We start from the raw sequence: 18474 nt of genomic DNA on the forward strand, positions 1-18474 counted from the left end.
AGGTATATACCTCTGACCCAGGAATTTTACTTCTAGGAAGATATCCTTACCTACTAATTAAGGGTATGAACACAGATTTAACCATGATGATGTCTTCTAGAACAGGTCATAATAGGTAGAACATGGAAATGGCACAAATATTCAACAGCTGAAACTGGTTAAGTATCTACAACGCAATCGCACAATGACATTTGCAATATGCTACAAAAGTACATTTACTGACAGGGAATATACTCTCAATGTAGTCTCCTTTTCTTTTTTCTTTTTTTCATTTTTTTTAATGTTTATTTATTTTTGACAGAGAGAGAGAGACAGAGTGTGAGTGGGGAGGGGCAGAGAGAGACAGAGACACAAAATCTAAAGCAGGCTCCAGGCTCTGAGCCATCAGCACAGAGCCCAATGCAGGGCTCGAACTCACGGACCGTGAGATCATGACCTGAACCAGACGCTTAACTGACTGAACCACCCAGGCACCCCTCCTTTTCTTTTGTTTCATTCTATTTTCTAAGTTTTTCAGTGAACATTTATTATCACAAAAAGCCCTGGTTCTAAATCAAAGTTGAGGAACTGCTGCTGTTCATTTAAAGAATAGAATCCAGTCACTGGAAAGAAGAGGGCACACACACATATCTGTTTAACTCCTCTCTCCACTAGAGAGCAAAGGAGTCTCAAAGAGGTATAAAGGGCTTATCTGAGGCCACCCAGGGCTATTACCCAGCGCTGCAGATACTCATGCTAAGAGGTGTTCAATTGATCCTAATGCCATCCAGTTAGAGCAGAACCTTGTCTCTCTATGCAACTCAACACCAGTGCCTCAGCTCAGAAAACAAAGTGGCCCCTCTAGCTATGTGTTGACCCAAAATATTTGAATAAAACCCTTTCTAATGATCTCTCCTCTATGTCCTAAACCAGGTAGTAAGAAACCTCAGTTTGCAAACTTCATCCCACATGATATACTAGGATTTTTCTGAAGTGTATCATAAAATATCAAGCTTGCCTTGAGACATTCCAGAGTGAACCGGTGAGCTGGGGAAGGGAGAGAGAAAATGACAAAGAAGAAGGTCTACTTTGTGACTCAGACTTAGTGTCGGTGCTTAGTGTGAAAACTCTTCTACTTTGTGAAAGCCTTCATCTTTCTGTGCACCAGAAAAGAACACACCCGCCTCTCAGAAGCTGACCTGGGACTCCAGTCAGCTGCTGCGGGAAAGTCATGCCTCTCTTCCCTTCTGTGACCTAAGTCGAGTGACAACTTGACCCATTTCCAAAGAGACACTTATTGCAAAACTGTAATGAACACTGCCACATCCAGCCTTCAATAATCCTTCTATAACATCTGTTTTCTCCTCAGGCAACATTCATTTGGAGATTTTTTATAACACAGAGGAACAGAGCAATGCTTCCCTCATTCCACAGACCAGGAAAGCAGCCATCAAGAGGGAAAGGGAATAGTCCAAGCTTCCCCATCTCCCCAGGCCTCCATCTTGGCTGCCATTAACAGATGCACACCAGCACTGGGAAAAATAAGTGACCCACAAAGGGATAAAGGTCTTACTTACGGACACACATTTCCCGGCTTTCATAAAATCCAGGACAACACTGAGATTTGCGCCTATACATAGTTTTCTCTCCATGTCGATAGGCCGTCCGATAACTGATTCTACACAGAGGGAGAAATCACACTGTTACTTCTTTTGACTGACAATCTGATTAGAAATCAAGGATTTTTATTTTAATACCAAAGGGTTATTACATATATATAATAAAGGTATGAAGAGCAAAGTATTCTAAAACAGTTAAGAAGAAACAGGGAGGGTCACCTGGGTGACTCAGTCGGTTAAGATTCCAACCTCAGCTCAGGTCATGATCTCACAGTTCGTGAGTTCGAGCCCACAGTTAGGCTCTGTGCTGACAGCTGGGAGCCTGGAGCCTGCTTCCGATTCTGTCTCCCTCTCTCTCCGCCCCTCACTTGCTCTCCCTCTGTCTCTCTCTCTCTCAATAATAAATAAACAATTTAAAAACTTTTAAAAGAAGAAGAAACATGGAATAAATGTCTTGATGAATAGTATGCTAACTCTTATCAGTTTGCTAAGAATATATTAAAATTGCCCATTTAAGTCAAGTTATACTTTATTTCAAGGGATCAGAAGTTTTATGACTTTCCTATTTCACTTATCTTGAGATAGCTCAGAGAGTATAATTAATTTCAGCTATGACACTGATCTAATTACCATTCACATATGTTTTAAAGGAAGAATTCAAAGAATTCCTTGAAAAATGAGACAACATAGTCTCATCCCACTATAAAATAGAAGTATACAGGGGCGCCTGGGTGGCTCAGTCGGTTGAGCGTCCAACTTCAGCTCGGGTCATGATCTCACAGTCTGTGAGTTCGAGCCCCGCGTCGGGCTCTGTGCTGACAGCTCAGAGCCCGGGGCCTGTTTCAGATTCTGTGTCTCCCTCTTTCTCTAACCCTCCCCCATTCATGCTCTGTCTCTCTCTGTCTCAAAAACAAATAAACGTTAAAAAAATTTAAAAAAAATAGAAGTATACAAAGGACTCTCACATTTAACTAAAGCTTCATTCATTCACTGATTCATTTATGCAACACACGTTCAGTGAGTGCTTAATACATTCCAGGCACTGCTCTAGGCACTGGGGAAGTAGCTCAGAGTGAGCAAAACAATATAAAGCCTTGCCATCAAAGAACTTACACTCTACTGGGGAAGACAGACATATAGAATTTAAGTGCAGATACATATTAAACAAATAAATCGGTCATATCATGACTAGTAATGATTATATAGTGTGATGAAAAATAAGGCCTGAGTAAGGAGAGAGAGCGTGACAGGAAGGGAATACTTGTTTAGACGGAGTGGTGGAGGAAAGCCTGTCTGAAGAAATAACATTGAGTATAACATTTAGTGCAGTATAAATCAACAGGTGTCACATTAGACCCATGACTCACACCATGGTAAGCATTTTACCAATAAAAGTAAGGCATCACTGGTCCCTTCCATATTAACATTCATATTTAAGATGTTTTTCTTCTCTGTTTTCACATTTATAGGGGGAAAAACGTGGCTTAAGTTGAGTTCAAGTTTAAATTAGTCCAAATTGAGTCAGATATTCAAGTAGAAACGTATGCTGGAATATGAGTTTCTTGACGTCCATAATTAAGAGCGTCTCCCCCGTTTACGCATCACACAAAAGCTGCATGAATTCTTGCTAACCAAACTATGGTAACCAGGAGACACTTCCCCTGTAAGCTCATCAAGGGCATGGACAGGCTTTTTTTGCATGTCTGTATCTCCTATGGTTTGGAACAAGGCTAGGACAGTAACAAGCACTCAATAACTATTGACTAGATGAACAGATGCATCTTCTCATACATGTAATGTCTCTGTAGTAAAGTACTTCCCAGTTAGCCAAACTTCATAAATAGACCTGAACTTTGATTACCTGTGCCGTGTACATTTAAACCAGTTCAGAATGTCAGTGCAGCTGGTGTAGTAAATTTGATCGAAGGGATGTGGGTATGACTCTTGCACAGTCACTGAGTAGCTGAAAAGAAGAAGAAAGGTAAGGAATCAGTAGTTCCTATTCTTACATTAATGATGTAGTGTGTACATACAAACATCGTAGACTAAATTATCTCCATTTGCTGACTTTCAAAAGAGAATCTCCACGTGTTTACAGGTTTTTATTTGACTGAAAACACCAAAAGGACCAATATTAATATTACATTTAAAAGATAAGAATTCATGTTCTAAATTCATAAAAGAATTCTCTTTACTACTCACCATTAACTCTGATAACCCTAAACTTGAAAACATTACCACCATGTACGTTTCTATATTTAATGGCATCCCCTCATCCCAGGTATCCAGGCTTAACCCAGAACTTACACGAGGAAGTTTTCAATCGAAATGTGCATGCAAATAATAAGCTAAGAGACAATGTGAATATTATTACTAGTACATTTTGGTACTGATTTTGGAAAATCAAAAAGAACACACTTCTCAGGTTGGAACTTGAATTAATTTGGATTTGGGTTCCTGCCCTACTTTTCAGGCGGTGGAAGAATATATACAACCTCTGAATAAAAACTACAAAGAAGTCTCTAAGCTAGGTTCTAAACACACCGCTGAAACAATTAGCCTGAAATATACATACCCACAGCCTGCTGCCACTTAGCCTGGGTTTTCAATACATTTCACTAACAGCTTCTTGTTAAAGTAAAGGCATGCCATCCTAAGAGCCTAAGAATGCAGGTGGAAAACATCCACGAAACACAAAAGCATTCAATGTTCAATGTCATATTTCTTCATTTTAAAGCAGTCTATTACATGGCTCAAGAGCTTAGAGCTCCTGCCTATGGGAGAACCCGAAGCATCCTCTTGTCCAAACAAGTTAATCCTCTTCTCTTTAACAGTCTCAAAGATTTTCACTAAAATCGTTAATTCACCCTAGCAAACAAAACAGGCCACAATTATGGACTCACTTGCAGCAAATCAATGGACCAACTTCATTATTAGGTACAGATGAGACTTCTCTAGTCTAGGTATTGACTAGAGAAGCCACAGAAGGAATGAGTTTGAAATGTTGGCATAAAAAATTCAGGTTAGGGGTGCCTGGGTGACTCAGTCGGTTAAACATCTGACTCTTGACTTCAGCTCAGGTCATGATCTCACAGTTTGTGGGATTGAGCCCCACATCAGGCTCTGTGCTGACATTGCCAAGCTTGCTTGGGGTTCTCTCTCTCCCTCTCTCTCTCTGCTCCACCCCCTGCTCACCCTCTCTCCATCAAAAATAAATATTTCAGGTTAGATATAGGGCAGAACCTTCTCATCTGAAAAGCTATGCAGTACTGGCCTCCCCACCAGTGGGATTTCTTTCTGCAGCCAGTCTCTGTTAGCCATAACATACTTAGGCTTCAATAGGAAGTCTATAACATAACCTAACTATTCACTTTTGTGTATTTCATTCTTTGGGCCATTGCACCTTGATTTCTAGGTAAATTTAGGGATCCTCTACAAATCTTAGGCAGATGCAACAGGTCTTACTGAACAGATCACTGGATTAGCAGAAGACAGGGTTATCCTGATCTAACAGTAAGAAACTAGATGGCCATCAGCAAATAACCTTCTTTTCCTGTTTTTATTTTTTTTTTTAATGTTTTTATTTATCTTTGAGACAGACAGAGACAGAGCATGAACAGGGGAGGGTCAGAGAGAGGGAGACACAGAATCCGAAACAGGCTCCAGGCTCTGAGCTGTCAGCACAGAGCCCGACGCAGGGCTCCAACTCACCGACTGTGAGATCATGACCTGAGCCAAAGTCAGACGTTTAACTGACTGAGCCACCTAGGCGCCCCTTTCCCGGGTTTTGATAACCACATTTTAAAACCAGGGGGTCAGAGGTAGTCTTGAAGATCCCTTCCACTTGGCATTCTGAATTTCTAACGTACATTTTAGGTGACTATTTTCTTCTCTACCACATGCAACCTGAGGCTACCGGCAAGAACAGGTTCAGATGATCGCACAGTATGTAAATGCCAACATCTGTGATATTACTCCTTTAGGGGAAAAGAGGCCTCTGTTAAAATACAAAGGTTCTTAGGGTGGGTGCCTGGGCAGCTCAGTCACTCAGTCGTCTGACTCTTGATTTCGGCTCAGGTCATGATCTCACGTTTTGTGAGATTAGAGCCCCATAACCTGTTCTGTGCGGACGGCACAGAGCCTGCTTGAGACTTTCTCTCTCTCCCTTGCCCTCTTGCCCTCCCCCCACTCATGCTCTCTCTCAAAATAAATAAATAAGTGTTTTTAAAAATATATAAAGTTTCTTGGAATGAAATATCACAGTAAGCTATTAATGTCTTCTGACTTCAGCACTGTTCTGAGGTTCACGTTAATGCAAATTAGAAGACCTCGCCAACTTTTTTCCTGCCTCTCCAGCTGCTTGTAAATAACTGAACCTCGAGGTCTGTAGCATTATTTGTCCACTCTGTTTTCAGTGGACAGCAAAGCAGATGAACATCCTCTGTATATGAAACTACCATACAGGTGCGGTCTTGTATTACCTGTGAACAAAACACAGCTGCTTTCCTCCACTAGAGGAGTTAAAAAGAAGCCACTCTAAATGAATGCCAGTTGGGTGACAACAATATTCTACCAGGCCCTACAGCACTGATACAAGTGAACTACATTGGTTTGTTGGAACTACACTTAATGCTTTATTCCCATAAAATTTCAAAGGTTATGTTATGACATTAAACGTCTGTATGCCTTCAAGAGCAGAAGTGATCATAGACAAATGGGTCCCAGGCAAACGCAGCCCATTTGATGTGGATGGCAGAACGGATTCCATAGGCGATCATGAGAAGTATGTTCACTAATTTCTAGCAGCCTGTAAGGTTGTTTCAAATGAGAGGAAATACCGAAGAACAGGAATTTGCTCACTGGCCTCTTGCCCGTCACCAACAGCACACACTTGCAGGATGCTTCCGTGGTTTTAGAAGATACAAAAGCTCTTCTCCATGAAAGGGTCATCGAACCATTTAGGATTCCAATTCAACGAAAAGGTATTGAACATCTTCTCTGCAGCTCCCACCCCCTAAGAGCTCTCAACAGAGGCCAGCTCACAAGGCTAAAAACAACACAATATGGCTTTAACAGAGAAATATGTACAGTTTGGGGAATAACCAAAGACAAAATTGACGATGCTTTGAGCCTTTCTCTTCCACCTCAACACCTCTTCTTAAAATTATTGGGAAGCTAGGGGAGCCTGGGTGGCTCAGTCGGTTGAGCATCTGACTTCGGCTCAGGTCACGATCTCACAGTTTGTGGGTTCGAGCCCCGCGTCAGGCTCTGTGCTGACAACTTGCTCAGAGCCTGCAGCCTGCTTCAGATTCTGTCTCCTTCTCTCTGCCCCTCCCCCGCTCATGCCCTGTACCTCTCTGTCTCTCAAAAATAAATAAATGTTAAAAAAAATTTTTTAAATTATCGGGAAGCTCAAACTCAGTTCAGAACTGACTGAAAACAAATTACTTGGCACGATGATCAGAAACAGGCTTCTAGTTAAGTCTGTGGGAGAAAGGCTCTAAGCCTTTTCACACCAAATTTCCTTTCTGTTGCATTTTATACATTCTTCCTCTTTTCTAGACAATCTTTATCTCTTTTCTTACCCATTTTTAATGGCATTACAATCACACTACAAATTTTGGAAAACAACATTTTAAGGAGAGAATTCTCTAACTCATACGTAACTACCAATAGCATATAGCAGATTTTTTTTACAGTCTCCAGGGGTTTTCGTTTTTTGTTTTAGTTAGCTTTCTAGTTTTTATATTATTACAACCATACAATGCACATAATTTTGAAAATTACTGTTAAACTCGAGTATATTATAAGCATGGACTAGTAAATAATTTTCAAATTGTGACTGCCAAATACTCCGTAAATTTGCTCAATACCCACCTAACTAGTTGAACAACTAACTTGTCACTTTTCAAGGGGCCACTTTGTGGAAGCTGTGTGCTCGTATCCTGAGGAGAAAGGTCTCTGAACAGGCTAGCCTCCTCTGGGTCTTTATCACAGCTTCCGGGTTGCTGTTTGAACTTCATCAGCGCCTCTGCTAACAGTCCACACCTCCATGTTCATCAGCGACTGCTCTTTTTTTTTTTTTTTTTAAATTCTTGAGAGAGAGGGAGAGAGAGAGAGCACCTGCAAGTGGGGAAGAAGGGCAGAGGGAAGGAGAGAGAGAAACCCAAGCAGGTGCCATACTCAGCGTGGAGCCCAATGAGGGGATTTATCCCACGGCCCTGGGATCGTGACCTGAGCCGAATTCAGGAGTTAGACGCTCCAGCGACTGAGCCACCCAGGCGCCTCAGCAGCTGCTCTTATGTACTCACTTCAGCAGCACATATACCAGCGGCTGCTCTTAAAGTCAGTGTGGGAAGGAACTTTCTTGACTGTCTACGTCAATCGTGTGTTTTTCTTTCGACGTTTATTCATTTTTTTGAGACAGACAGACACAGTGGGGTAGGGGCAGAGAGAGAGAGCGGGAGACACAGAATCCGAAGCAGGCTCCAGGCTCTGAGCTGACAGCACAGAGTCCGACACGGGGCTTGAACCCAGGAACAGTAAGATCATGACCTGGCCAAAGTCGTACGCTTAACCGACTAAGCCACCCAGGTGACCCCAAACGTGTTTTTATCACAAATGATCAGCACTGAGCTCCCTGTGCTAGCAATCACTCTACAGCCAGCACTAACACCACGGCCCCGAGACACCACCCTGTCCCAGGCTACCTCTCGGATGTCATTAGAACATCTAAAGCTTCTAAAGTAGACAATAAGCGCCAAACTGCGGTATCAATGGAATCTGACCTCAATTCTACACTACTTTCCCCACAGCGATGCATACACTCTTCATCTCCTGCTTGTTTGCTTAATCTTCTCAAATACACTGAAAACATATCAACACCGTGATTTTAACCTATTAAATATCATCCGGGGAGAAACCCCAGCAAGATTTAATGTAAGGTCAAAGAACGGGGGGCGGGGGGTGGGGGGAAGCCATCATCACTTGGATGCATTCCAAAGTGGTTAGTGACATTTTATCTGCCAAAATGATCTTGTTACTTTCATCAGACATGGTAAGAATGATCATTTCTTTGCTCGCTTCAGGACTAGCTGCAATCAGTACCACTTCTGTGCTCCACCCCCAAGGCGACGGACAAAGAAGGGCTCCTCTTCACTTGTGTCTTCCTGAGAGGAAACCCTAATAGATGCAAACACTTCAACTCCCAGAACAGGGAAAGGGATGCGGAGCAGAAACAGAAAGTTCACGGAATCATCAGTCTCCCCCAGGAGGCTGCGCAGGCTGCCTTTAACAACAAGCACCCCCTGTATATTCTAAATGATTTAACTTTCTTTAATTTCATTTCATGTACACCTTCTGAGAACCGCTGCATTAAAAGGAGGCCTGCTTTTGTCTGAAAATAAACGATTCAGCAGGCCTGGGGCAGGGCCTGACGGTCTGCATTTCTGACAGGCAATGCTCATTAAGCACACTGTGGAAAGCAAGGCTCTAGCCGAACCCACTTGGGACAGGTGGGGTTTAGATAAGGCACAGCTACAGCGAGCCCCGCTCGGACCTACTACCAAGAATTTTGTCCTTGAAACTCATCTTCCTCTCCCCATTTCAATTCAAGCCCTATTTCACCTTTTTTAATGTTTACTTATGTATTTTTGAGAGAGAGACAGAGAAACAGAGAAAAACCCAAGCAGGCTCCACGCCATCAAGATAGAGCCAGACACTTAACCGACTGAGCCACCCAGGCGCCCCTACCCGAGTGTTTTTGAAAATACAGGACAAGGCGTCACCCGCACTTTCATTTGACCATTTTAATTTACATTCCTTCCTTCATTCTTGTCAAACAATCCCACTTTCTTCTACCTTTCTTCAAAGAATCATCATCTAGCCTTAAAACGGGAAATGTATCAATAAGAAGATTACAGTTGTCCATCCTTTTTTCTAGCAGGTCATGGAAAAAAAAATACAGTCGGGGGGAAAAAAAACCCTCCATCATTTCCCTACTCTTTCACCCTCATTTGCCGTCCTCATTAGTTAGTATTTTAGAGGTTACTCTAATCACTTCTTCAACAGTGGGATTGCATTAGGTTTAGAGACCAATGTGCCCCTTGTTGTCTGTCTCTCCTCTCTCCCCATTGCCCCACTGATTTCCATATGAAGTCCTTTCATTCCTTGTCAGAAGGTACTCAAGCAACAGTTATTTCCTGAGCACGTGCCCCAAGCAAGGCAGTGTTTTAGATGCCGGGAATTATCAATGGCAAACAGAACATGCAATTATGTGCTGCCAAGTTTCGTCAAACCGTTGAACAAGGAATCGGGGCAAAATGTGCGTGTATGAGAGGGTGCTGGATTAACTCAAGTCTTGGTTGCTTTTTCTTTATAGCCTTTCCCTCAGAGAGCCCACCTGTTCAATCTCATCATGCTGGGGACTCCCAATCCTGTACTCCCAAACACAGCCAGGCACACCTCTCACACCGATCTTAAGAACACAACATGGCAGAACCACACTAACCCCTTCCCTCTCAAATCAACTCTCTTCCTTTAATTTTTTTCATATGTGCAATGACACCTCCACTCTTTCACCGGGCAGGCTGTAAATCCCCCCCTTTCCTGCCTCCTTCACATCCTACAATCAATGTATGACCAAGATTCTGACTGATTCTTATTTCAGAGCTTCTTACGAATTTGATTTTTTCCTTCTGTTCCAAAGCTTGCATCCTCCCATAAATTCAACCGTCAATGGCCCTCCCTTTTTTAAATGTGAAATGTACCCCTTCTTATATTCACGGACTCATTTTTATGCATTTATGGGTGTTTATTATGCACTTCGTAAGTGAAACACTTATGGGAGGTGCTGTAACGATTATGAGGATAATTAATAGGAGGTCCTTCCCCTTCAATTCTATGTAATATAGTTAATACTGCAAACACATAGAACTTTATTACATACACGTATTTCCTCTACAGCTTAAAGTTTCATAATGGAACTATGTGTGTAGGAACCAGTGCGCCCCTCCAATACCCCAGCTGCTGTGCTGGGAAGCCTCTGACCTGTGCTCGTTTGTTTGTTTGTTTTCCATTTATTTATTTATTTATTTTTCATTTATTTATTTAAATTCAAGTTAGTTGACATACAGTGTGGTATTGGCTTTTACCTGGTGACTGGAATGTGTACCCTGTGGTGTGCTACTCATGGCGCTGGGGGTAATGGGGACAAACGATGGAGAGGTGGATGCAATGGCATATACAGCTATCAAACATACCTATTACTCTTGAGTACTGGGGCTTACTAGAAGGATGCCACCTTCTCTTTGAAAAACTGCCATGTACAATGTTACTTTTGGATAAAGATGTTTTCTTAGGAATGCAACTAGCACAGGAGAGGGGCGTAGACGACATTTGACTGTACTGTAATGGCACTGGATGGTCTGTGCTATCTGTGTGTTCCCAAAAGGACTAGGGGATCTCTGACAATGACCTGTTGTGTCATACGCCCTCTGTATTTCCCACTGCAAAGTGCCCTGATCTGCACACTACATCGTCTGCTTTGCTGTAATCTATTCAACCACGCCCTCCTGCGGTCCTGTACTAACACTAGTCTTTTGCTCAAGGCCCTCAGCGGTCTGGGTAGCCCTGGTTTCAAGCTCCCTTCCATTCCCAGAACCGCACATCATCACCGCCATCCACTTGTCTTATTCAAGTCTTTGAGAACATCTCAGCCTTTGCCCCGTTCCTCCAGAAACCTTGTCTCCCTTTTCAGGCCACATAAAGCCCAGTTTTCTTACACCATACATTCCAACACTTCAGGACAGTATCTCATGCTGTCTTTCACTGCTCATGCATCGGTTCCTCATGCATAAGTCTAGCTCCCTGAGCTTACTGCAAATAGACCGAGAGCAAGGAGAAGATGCCTGGGAGATCATTTTGAGGGAGCTAGTAATATTTTCCCTGCATCATACAATTGCTCCTGTGTTGGAATCAACAGATCAAGTTTTCTTTCACTTTATATTCCAGAAGACCAAGGTGAATAACACCGTCTAATTTATTAATATAACCACTGCTTTTTACATAAATAAGTCATTTCATCATCTCTTCTCAAATTCTAATTTCATAGATCAGACTGCTAATGATAGTACATTAAAAAATAACTTATCCGAAATCATTTCGCAGAGTACTTTCAAAACTATTACCTTTCCCAGTGACTGCATACATTAGGGTCTTCAAGATTCAGCGAGGATGCTGTCCTGCTCCAGAGACATAACAATAAACCAATGAAGCTCAGGCATGAGTTCGAAGAAATAACCATTTTTTTTTTTTTACTGAAGAACAACCTATAAGAAAAAAAAAACACTCCAAATTAGAGATGCATTAAAGTGACCCAAACATAATTCTTTTCAGTACAGCAACCATTCGGTACCAGTTGTCACTGGGGCCGAACGAGGCATAACAAGCCATGTGTTTAAATAGACAGGTCACCAGATTTCATGGTCCAAGAGAGAGGTATTCCTTGTGCTGTGCAGGGGGGACACCACTTTGTAAATTACAAAAATGTGCAAATCATCATTAATTGCCACCACAACAAAAGCCCTTCTCATCCATGCCAGCCAACATTAAAGGAATCTACCCGAACAACACAGAGCAACACAGGCTTCCAGATTCTCTCACCAGGCACATTTCCCTTCTGGAAGAAGAGGGCTCACAGAGGAATCTGGCCTCATTTGTCCCAGAGGATAAATGATGAAACAGAAGCTCCATTGACTCAAGAGAGAGACACCTCAGCTCAAAGTGAGATTCATTCAATAATTCACTCAATGTGCACTGAACGCCTGCTCTATTCTAGGCACCATGCAAAAAGGACATAAAATACAGATGTGGTTTCAGTCCCTGGCCAGTGAGACATTTATAATTTAATCATCATGATGTACAATTGTTATACATAGTGCTTCACTTTTCCCATTTGCTCAACAGAAACAAAACCAGCTATCTTATGGACGGTTCTCCATAGGTGTACAGAAATAGGTATAAAGCTGTTTAGAGGTGGGTGTTGGAGAAAACCATCCTGGTATTATTGAGAGGAAGAAAGAACACAACAGAGAAGCAAATAATAACATATCTGCAAAACAGGCTGGGCAAAGGAGATACCAAAAGGAAGGAGAATGGTCCACACAGAGAAAACTGGAAGTAAGGGATGGTCAGGCACATTTTAGGAAGCTCAAATTCATTCAGGCAAGAAAAAGACAGAGGCATATCACAATGGGTTTTATACACCATTGCAAAGTACATGAACTTCACTGGGGAAAACACAGACCTTGCAGGGAACTGAGTGAAACTGAGAGGCTTTTAGGACTTGGAATCCATTGAACTTGGTGACGGAAGGTGGGAATGAAAGAGACGAGCACTCCCTGGGATAGCCCCATGGGTCGAGGGCATGCTCTTCACTAAGATGGGAGGCACAGACACCCTCCCCTTTTGGAAGGAAGAAGCTGAAGTTCAGTTTCAGATACGTCAAGTATGAGGTTCCCATGAGATACTCAAATGAAGTCATCTGCAAGCATCTATTGAACACCTACTATGTGCCAGGCACTCATCAGCTCGGATGTTGTAACAGCAAGCATGGCCTGCACCTGGAACCCATGCCCAACTCCTAACCTCTAGGAACTTATCACTTAGTAAGAAGGAAATGTCTAATTGTCACATGTATATAAAATGATTTTAAAAAAATAAATAAAATAAAATGATTTTATATAATTATTATAAAAACGAACATGGATGGTTCAGTCGGTTAGGTGTCCGACAAGATTTTGGCTCAGGTCATGGTCTCACAGTTCCTGAGATCGAGTCCCACATCAGGCTCTGCACCGACAGTGCAGAGCCTGCTTGAGATTCTCTCTCCCTCTCTCTCTGCCTCTACCTCTCTCTCTCTCTCTCTCAAATAATAAATAAACATTAGAAAAATGGGACAGGGAACTATAAATAGCTGAACCTATTACTAATTAAAAAGAGAATAAATATCAACTGGCCTGTTGGTAAACTAGAGAAACTAGTAACAATAGGCCAGATTATGTGACTAAAACAGTTACTTTCGGGGTGAAAGCTGGCATTTTGAGAAGCTATACTAACTTTCCACACAAGTGTGGAACAACCTTGCAGTTTAAAAAGGTAAGCTTATCAGGGCACCTGTCTGGCTCAGTTGGTAGAACATGTGACTCTTGATCTCAGGGTTGTGAGTTCAAGCCCCACATTGGGTGTAGAGATTACTTTTATTTATTTTTTTAATATGAAATTTATTGTCAAATTGGTTTCCATACAACACCCAGTGCTCATCCCAACAAGTGCCCCCCTCAATAACCATCACCCACGCTCCCCTCCCTCCCACCCCCCATCAACCCTTAGTTTGTTCTCAGTTTTTAAGAGTCTCTTATGCTTTGGCTCTCTCCATCTCTAACCTCTTTTTTTTTTCTTCCCCTCCCCCATGGACTTTCTGTTAAGTTTCTCAGGATCCACATAAGAGTGAAAGCATAGGGTATCTGTCTTTCTCTGTATGACTTATTTCACTTACCATAACACTCTCCAGTTCCAAAAAAGAGTAAGATTATCTTCAAAAAACATCAACAATAATACCAGCAAAAACCTCACCGTAGGAAATAGTTTATCCTTCAAATTCAAGAGAACCGATCAAGTGAGGAAGTGCTCAGTCTTTCAAAATCAAGACTGATTATAAGGATAGTAAGTCTCTCGTGATAAGTCATCTATGTCTAAGTGGACAAAAGCTAACACTAAAGAAAACATTGATTTAGAATAAGGAAAAGAGATTACGAATTTGTAGGAAAATTAAAAGATACTATAAGCCACTCTGAGAGGTCATGAAATCTTCAAAAGGGGGAGTTTCAGTCATCACAAAATGTATTCTAACATAAAGAGCATAAGTGGGTAGCCAAAATAGGGCTTATAAATTAATTCAGATTATTGGTGTTTGTCTCAAAGTTGTAGGATCTGAAGCTTAACATGACGCATCTAAAGAAGCCACTCTGCTGAACAGGAATGAATATAAGTGATAACGAAAGGCAGTAACAGCTCACATTTCCTGACCGATGGCTGTGGGCCAGACGCTGGGTTGAACCTTTGATGTGTGTTTCCATCCAACCCCCCACAGCCATTTACCTAAGAAGTGGTGTTTTTATTATCCTATCTCACAGTTGAAGACGCTCGATAGACTGCCAATGTTTCCCTCACTCCTCAAAAAAACAAAACCTTTAATATATTTAGTTGTAACAGATAAGCATGGCAAGTGTCTGTCTCATTGCTTTATCTATGTTAGGATAAGCGTTTTGTTTCAATGAAGTGTGAAATATGTATATTAACTTTCATTCTTTCCTCAAAGATAAAAACGAGTACTAGTCAGCAGTAATGGGCCATCTACTTACCAACAATTACCCCAAATTGGAAAGCTTATTTTATCGTGAGTCACCCACATCTTCGACTCAAACCATCCATTTCCCAATTAGAAATGTTTAGTCTGTAAAGTTAGAAATTGCTGCAAGCAGTGAATCAAACTGCCAAGAAAAAGAAAAAAGGCTGTGTGTTTTCTTTTGATGTAAAAATGTTAATGCTAATCTTTCGGTAGCCCTTCCTGCTCTGCACTTGATGCGTGGCTCTGCAAAGGCTTTAACCTCTCTATAGGAATGGCAGAGAAAAAGAAAAAAAAAAGCAAAATTTGGTCACCTCCCCTTTGCTTTTGAGATTTGGCATAGAGAAAACTGTGTTGCAAAGCTACTGGAGGTGTTCATAGAAGGGAAAATATAAGTACATTTTAAAAATGTATATGTACGTCAGCTTGTCTCATTCCCAAAGGATTTTCTGCATTCTAGAAAATTAAGTGAATTCTAGAATAATCTATGTTAAAGTATAAAACATCAAAAGCAAAAATAATTGCTAGATCAAGATTCAGGGAACATGCAAACACATATACAGGTTAAAACCATTTAAGAAAATGATTCAAATGTTTCATATGGTGAGGGGAGAGGACATTGCACAAATATGCCAATGAGCTGTAAAAAACTACAGAAATACAACATTTCACTATATTCAGAAACAGATGTTCCTTTGTTTTGTTCTGTCTTGTTGAATAAAGGTACTGAAAAGCAGAGGTGCCTGGGTGGCTCTTGACTCCTGCCCAGGTCAGGATCTCATGGTTCCTGAGTTCAAGCCCCACTTCAGGCTCTGCGCTGACAGAGTGGAGCCTCCTTGAGATTCTCTCCTTCCTCTCGCTCTGCCCTCCCCTGCTCCCTCTCTTTCAAAAATAAATACACACTTAAATAAAATAAAATAAAATAAAATAAAATAAAATAAAATAAAATAAAATAAAATAGTACTGAGAGGCCATCCAAGTCAGTGGATAGGGCATTACATACACCCTTTCCCTATTTCATGTTTTCTTCTATAGGTTTTGATGAGCAAATGTGGGTACCTTTTATTCCTTTATATCTACCCTGAAGGAAGAAAGTTCAATACATTTTTCCCCCTCATGTCTCTGTTTTAAGCTATGCCATCTTGCCTTACACTCTAATCTTCCACTTTGAAAACAAAATGCAATCTTTAAAAAAAAATAGCATTATTTCAATTGAAAAAGAAAGGTAACAAGGTGATTTGCTTCATTAAAATAGACATTTGGAAAATATTCAAAACTCTAAATAAGGAGTTAGGCTACCCCCACCCACTCAGTCTTCCTCTTCCAACAACTTTCCTTATGATTCCATTTAACAAAATGTAAAATGCAAAAAAAAAAAAGAAAGAAAGAAAGATAGAGAGTCATTTGCATGAACCCCCTAGTGCCAAACTTGATTGCATTCCATATCATTCACTTAATTATTATGGAAAAATCAAAACAGAAAATCAGTACAACTGATTAGCATTGCTAAAGTGCTCCTATTAGAAAAAAGAAACACAGCAGGCAGAATTAACTCTTACTGCCTACTAGGAAGGTAGGCTTTGCTTATTCTCACAGAAACCTCAATAAATAATCAGGTTGAACGCAATCCTTACAATGGATGAATCAGGGTTCTGATGAGAGGGAGCAGTTTCTTTCTCAGTGTATTAGAGAGACATAAATAACAGGGCGTTGATTTACTAATTTATTTTTGCAACAACAGAGGAATAAATGATTCTAGACAATCCTTTCTGCTTCTAAAATCTATTTCCTTCCTAGAATCATTAAGGGCACACATAGAAATAACTTTGATGCCCTCACCCAGTTTTTTTTTTCTTTTTAAGCACATTTCCCTAAAATCATCTCACAATTTTCTAAGTGAAAAGACATTTCTATTTATTTATTTATTTATTTATTTATGTTTATTTATTTATTTTGAGAGAGAGAGACAGTGAGAGAGACAGAGAGCACAAGGAGGGAGGGGCAGAGAGAAAAGGAAAACTAGAGAATCCCAAGCAGGCTCCACTCTGTCAACCCAGAACCCGATGCGGGACTGAAACTCACCAACTGTGAGATCATGACCGGAGCTGAAACCAAAGTCAGAAGCTTAAACTGACTGAGCCACCCAGGTGCCCATGAAAATAAGTTTCTCGATTAAGAATAGCCACATTTGCGGGGGCTCCTGGGTGGCTGAGTAGGTTAAGTCTCTAACTCTTGGTCTCGGCTCAGGTCGTGACCTCATAGTTTGTGGGTTCAACCCCCCGCATTGGGCTCCAAGCAGACAGTGCAGAGCCTGCTTGGGATTCTCTCTGTCTCTCCCCTCCTTTCTCTGCCCTTCCCCTGCTCACACACTCTCTCTCAAAGTAAATAAATGAACTTTAAAAAAGAGAGAGGGAGAGGGAGGATAGCCACATTTCCACAATCCCCACCCACTCTCTGGGTACCAAAAGCCATGATTTTAATCACTCCGTAATGTTATCTATAGAGAACATACTAGCTTTTCTTCAGAACGGCCACCCAGGTGGGGCAGAAGGTAGCCTCCTGTGCTCTTCCTGGAGCTTCATGCCTATGAATCGAGTATCAGAGCTCCAGCTCTGGGGTATCTCTTGATTCATGTAACTCTTGACCTCAGGTTGTGAGTTCAAGCCCCACCTTGGACACAGAGCTTACTTTAAAAAAAAAAAAAAAAATTAACATAACTTGTGCTGGTTGTCCTGAGAAAAATCCCAGATAAAAATTTCCACAGAAATACTACTTTGCAGATAAAAAGAATCCAGGAGGTACTGTTGTGATTTCCATTTTCACAGTCCAAAGCTAGTTATTCTAGCAGTGTATTGCTTTAACCAAGCATAACTCTTCGTCTGAAGCAATACAACAACTATATACATTTTGTGTGTGCAGAGCCTCACATCATGTTGCTTACATCAAACAGCACAACAGAGATATTCTTCTGAGTCAAATTAAATCATGTCATGTTGGCGGTCACACAGCATTCTGTGGAAGACTCTAAGAATACAAGTTAAACGAACGTGGCTATTGACATCAAAGAAGTTCATCAGTTCCTATTTTATAAACTTGTGATGGTCTCATAACCAAAAAAAATATCCCTAAACCTTAGCATGAAGTGAGTGTTTAATACCAGCTCTGGCATTCACTGGATACTTCACATCAAACAAAAACTGGGCAAAGCACTGAGGATGCCAGGCACTGGGCTACCCTGAGGGAGCTCACCAGCCACAGGGAGAATGGCCACAAATGGACCATTTCAATACAGCACCATGCAGCCATGGTTAAGACCAGAGAGGCTATTGTGGGAACACAGAGGTACAGTCTCATCTACTTAACCAGCCAACCCCATAGGCATTGTCTAGGTGGCATTAACAGGTAGTTCGTGGGAGACCCTGGTCACCCACATGTCCTCAACTCTGGGAAGTACTCCACACCATCTCTAGG

General features: G+C 41.4%; 1 protein-coding gene across 1 annotated transcript in view; it reads right to left on the bottom strand.

Moving 5' to 3' along the window:
- Positions 1–18474, bottom strand: part of MEGF10 (multiple EGF like domains 10) — a 182162-nt gene that overhangs the window by 125813 nt on the left and 37875 nt on the right. Inside the window, exons 2-4 of the mRNA XM_019422125.2 lie at positions 11786–11926; positions 3460–3561; positions 1557–1657 (exon numbers count right to left, since the gene is read on the bottom strand). Coding sequence (XP_019277670.2) covers positions 1557–1657; positions 3460–3561; positions 11786–11901 — 319 coding nt within the window. The 5' untranslated portion in view covers positions 11902–11926. The remainder of the gene's footprint in view (positions 1–1556; positions 1658–3459; positions 3562–11785; positions 11927–18474) is intronic.

Source organism: Panthera pardus, unplaced genomic scaffold (genome assembly GCF_024362965.1).
Source record: "Panthera pardus isolate Hobbes unplaced genomic scaffold, ASM2436296v1 HiC_scaffold_2, whole genome shotgun sequence".
NCBI classification, from domain to species: Eukaryota; Metazoa; Chordata; class Mammalia; order Carnivora; family Felidae; genus Panthera; species Panthera pardus.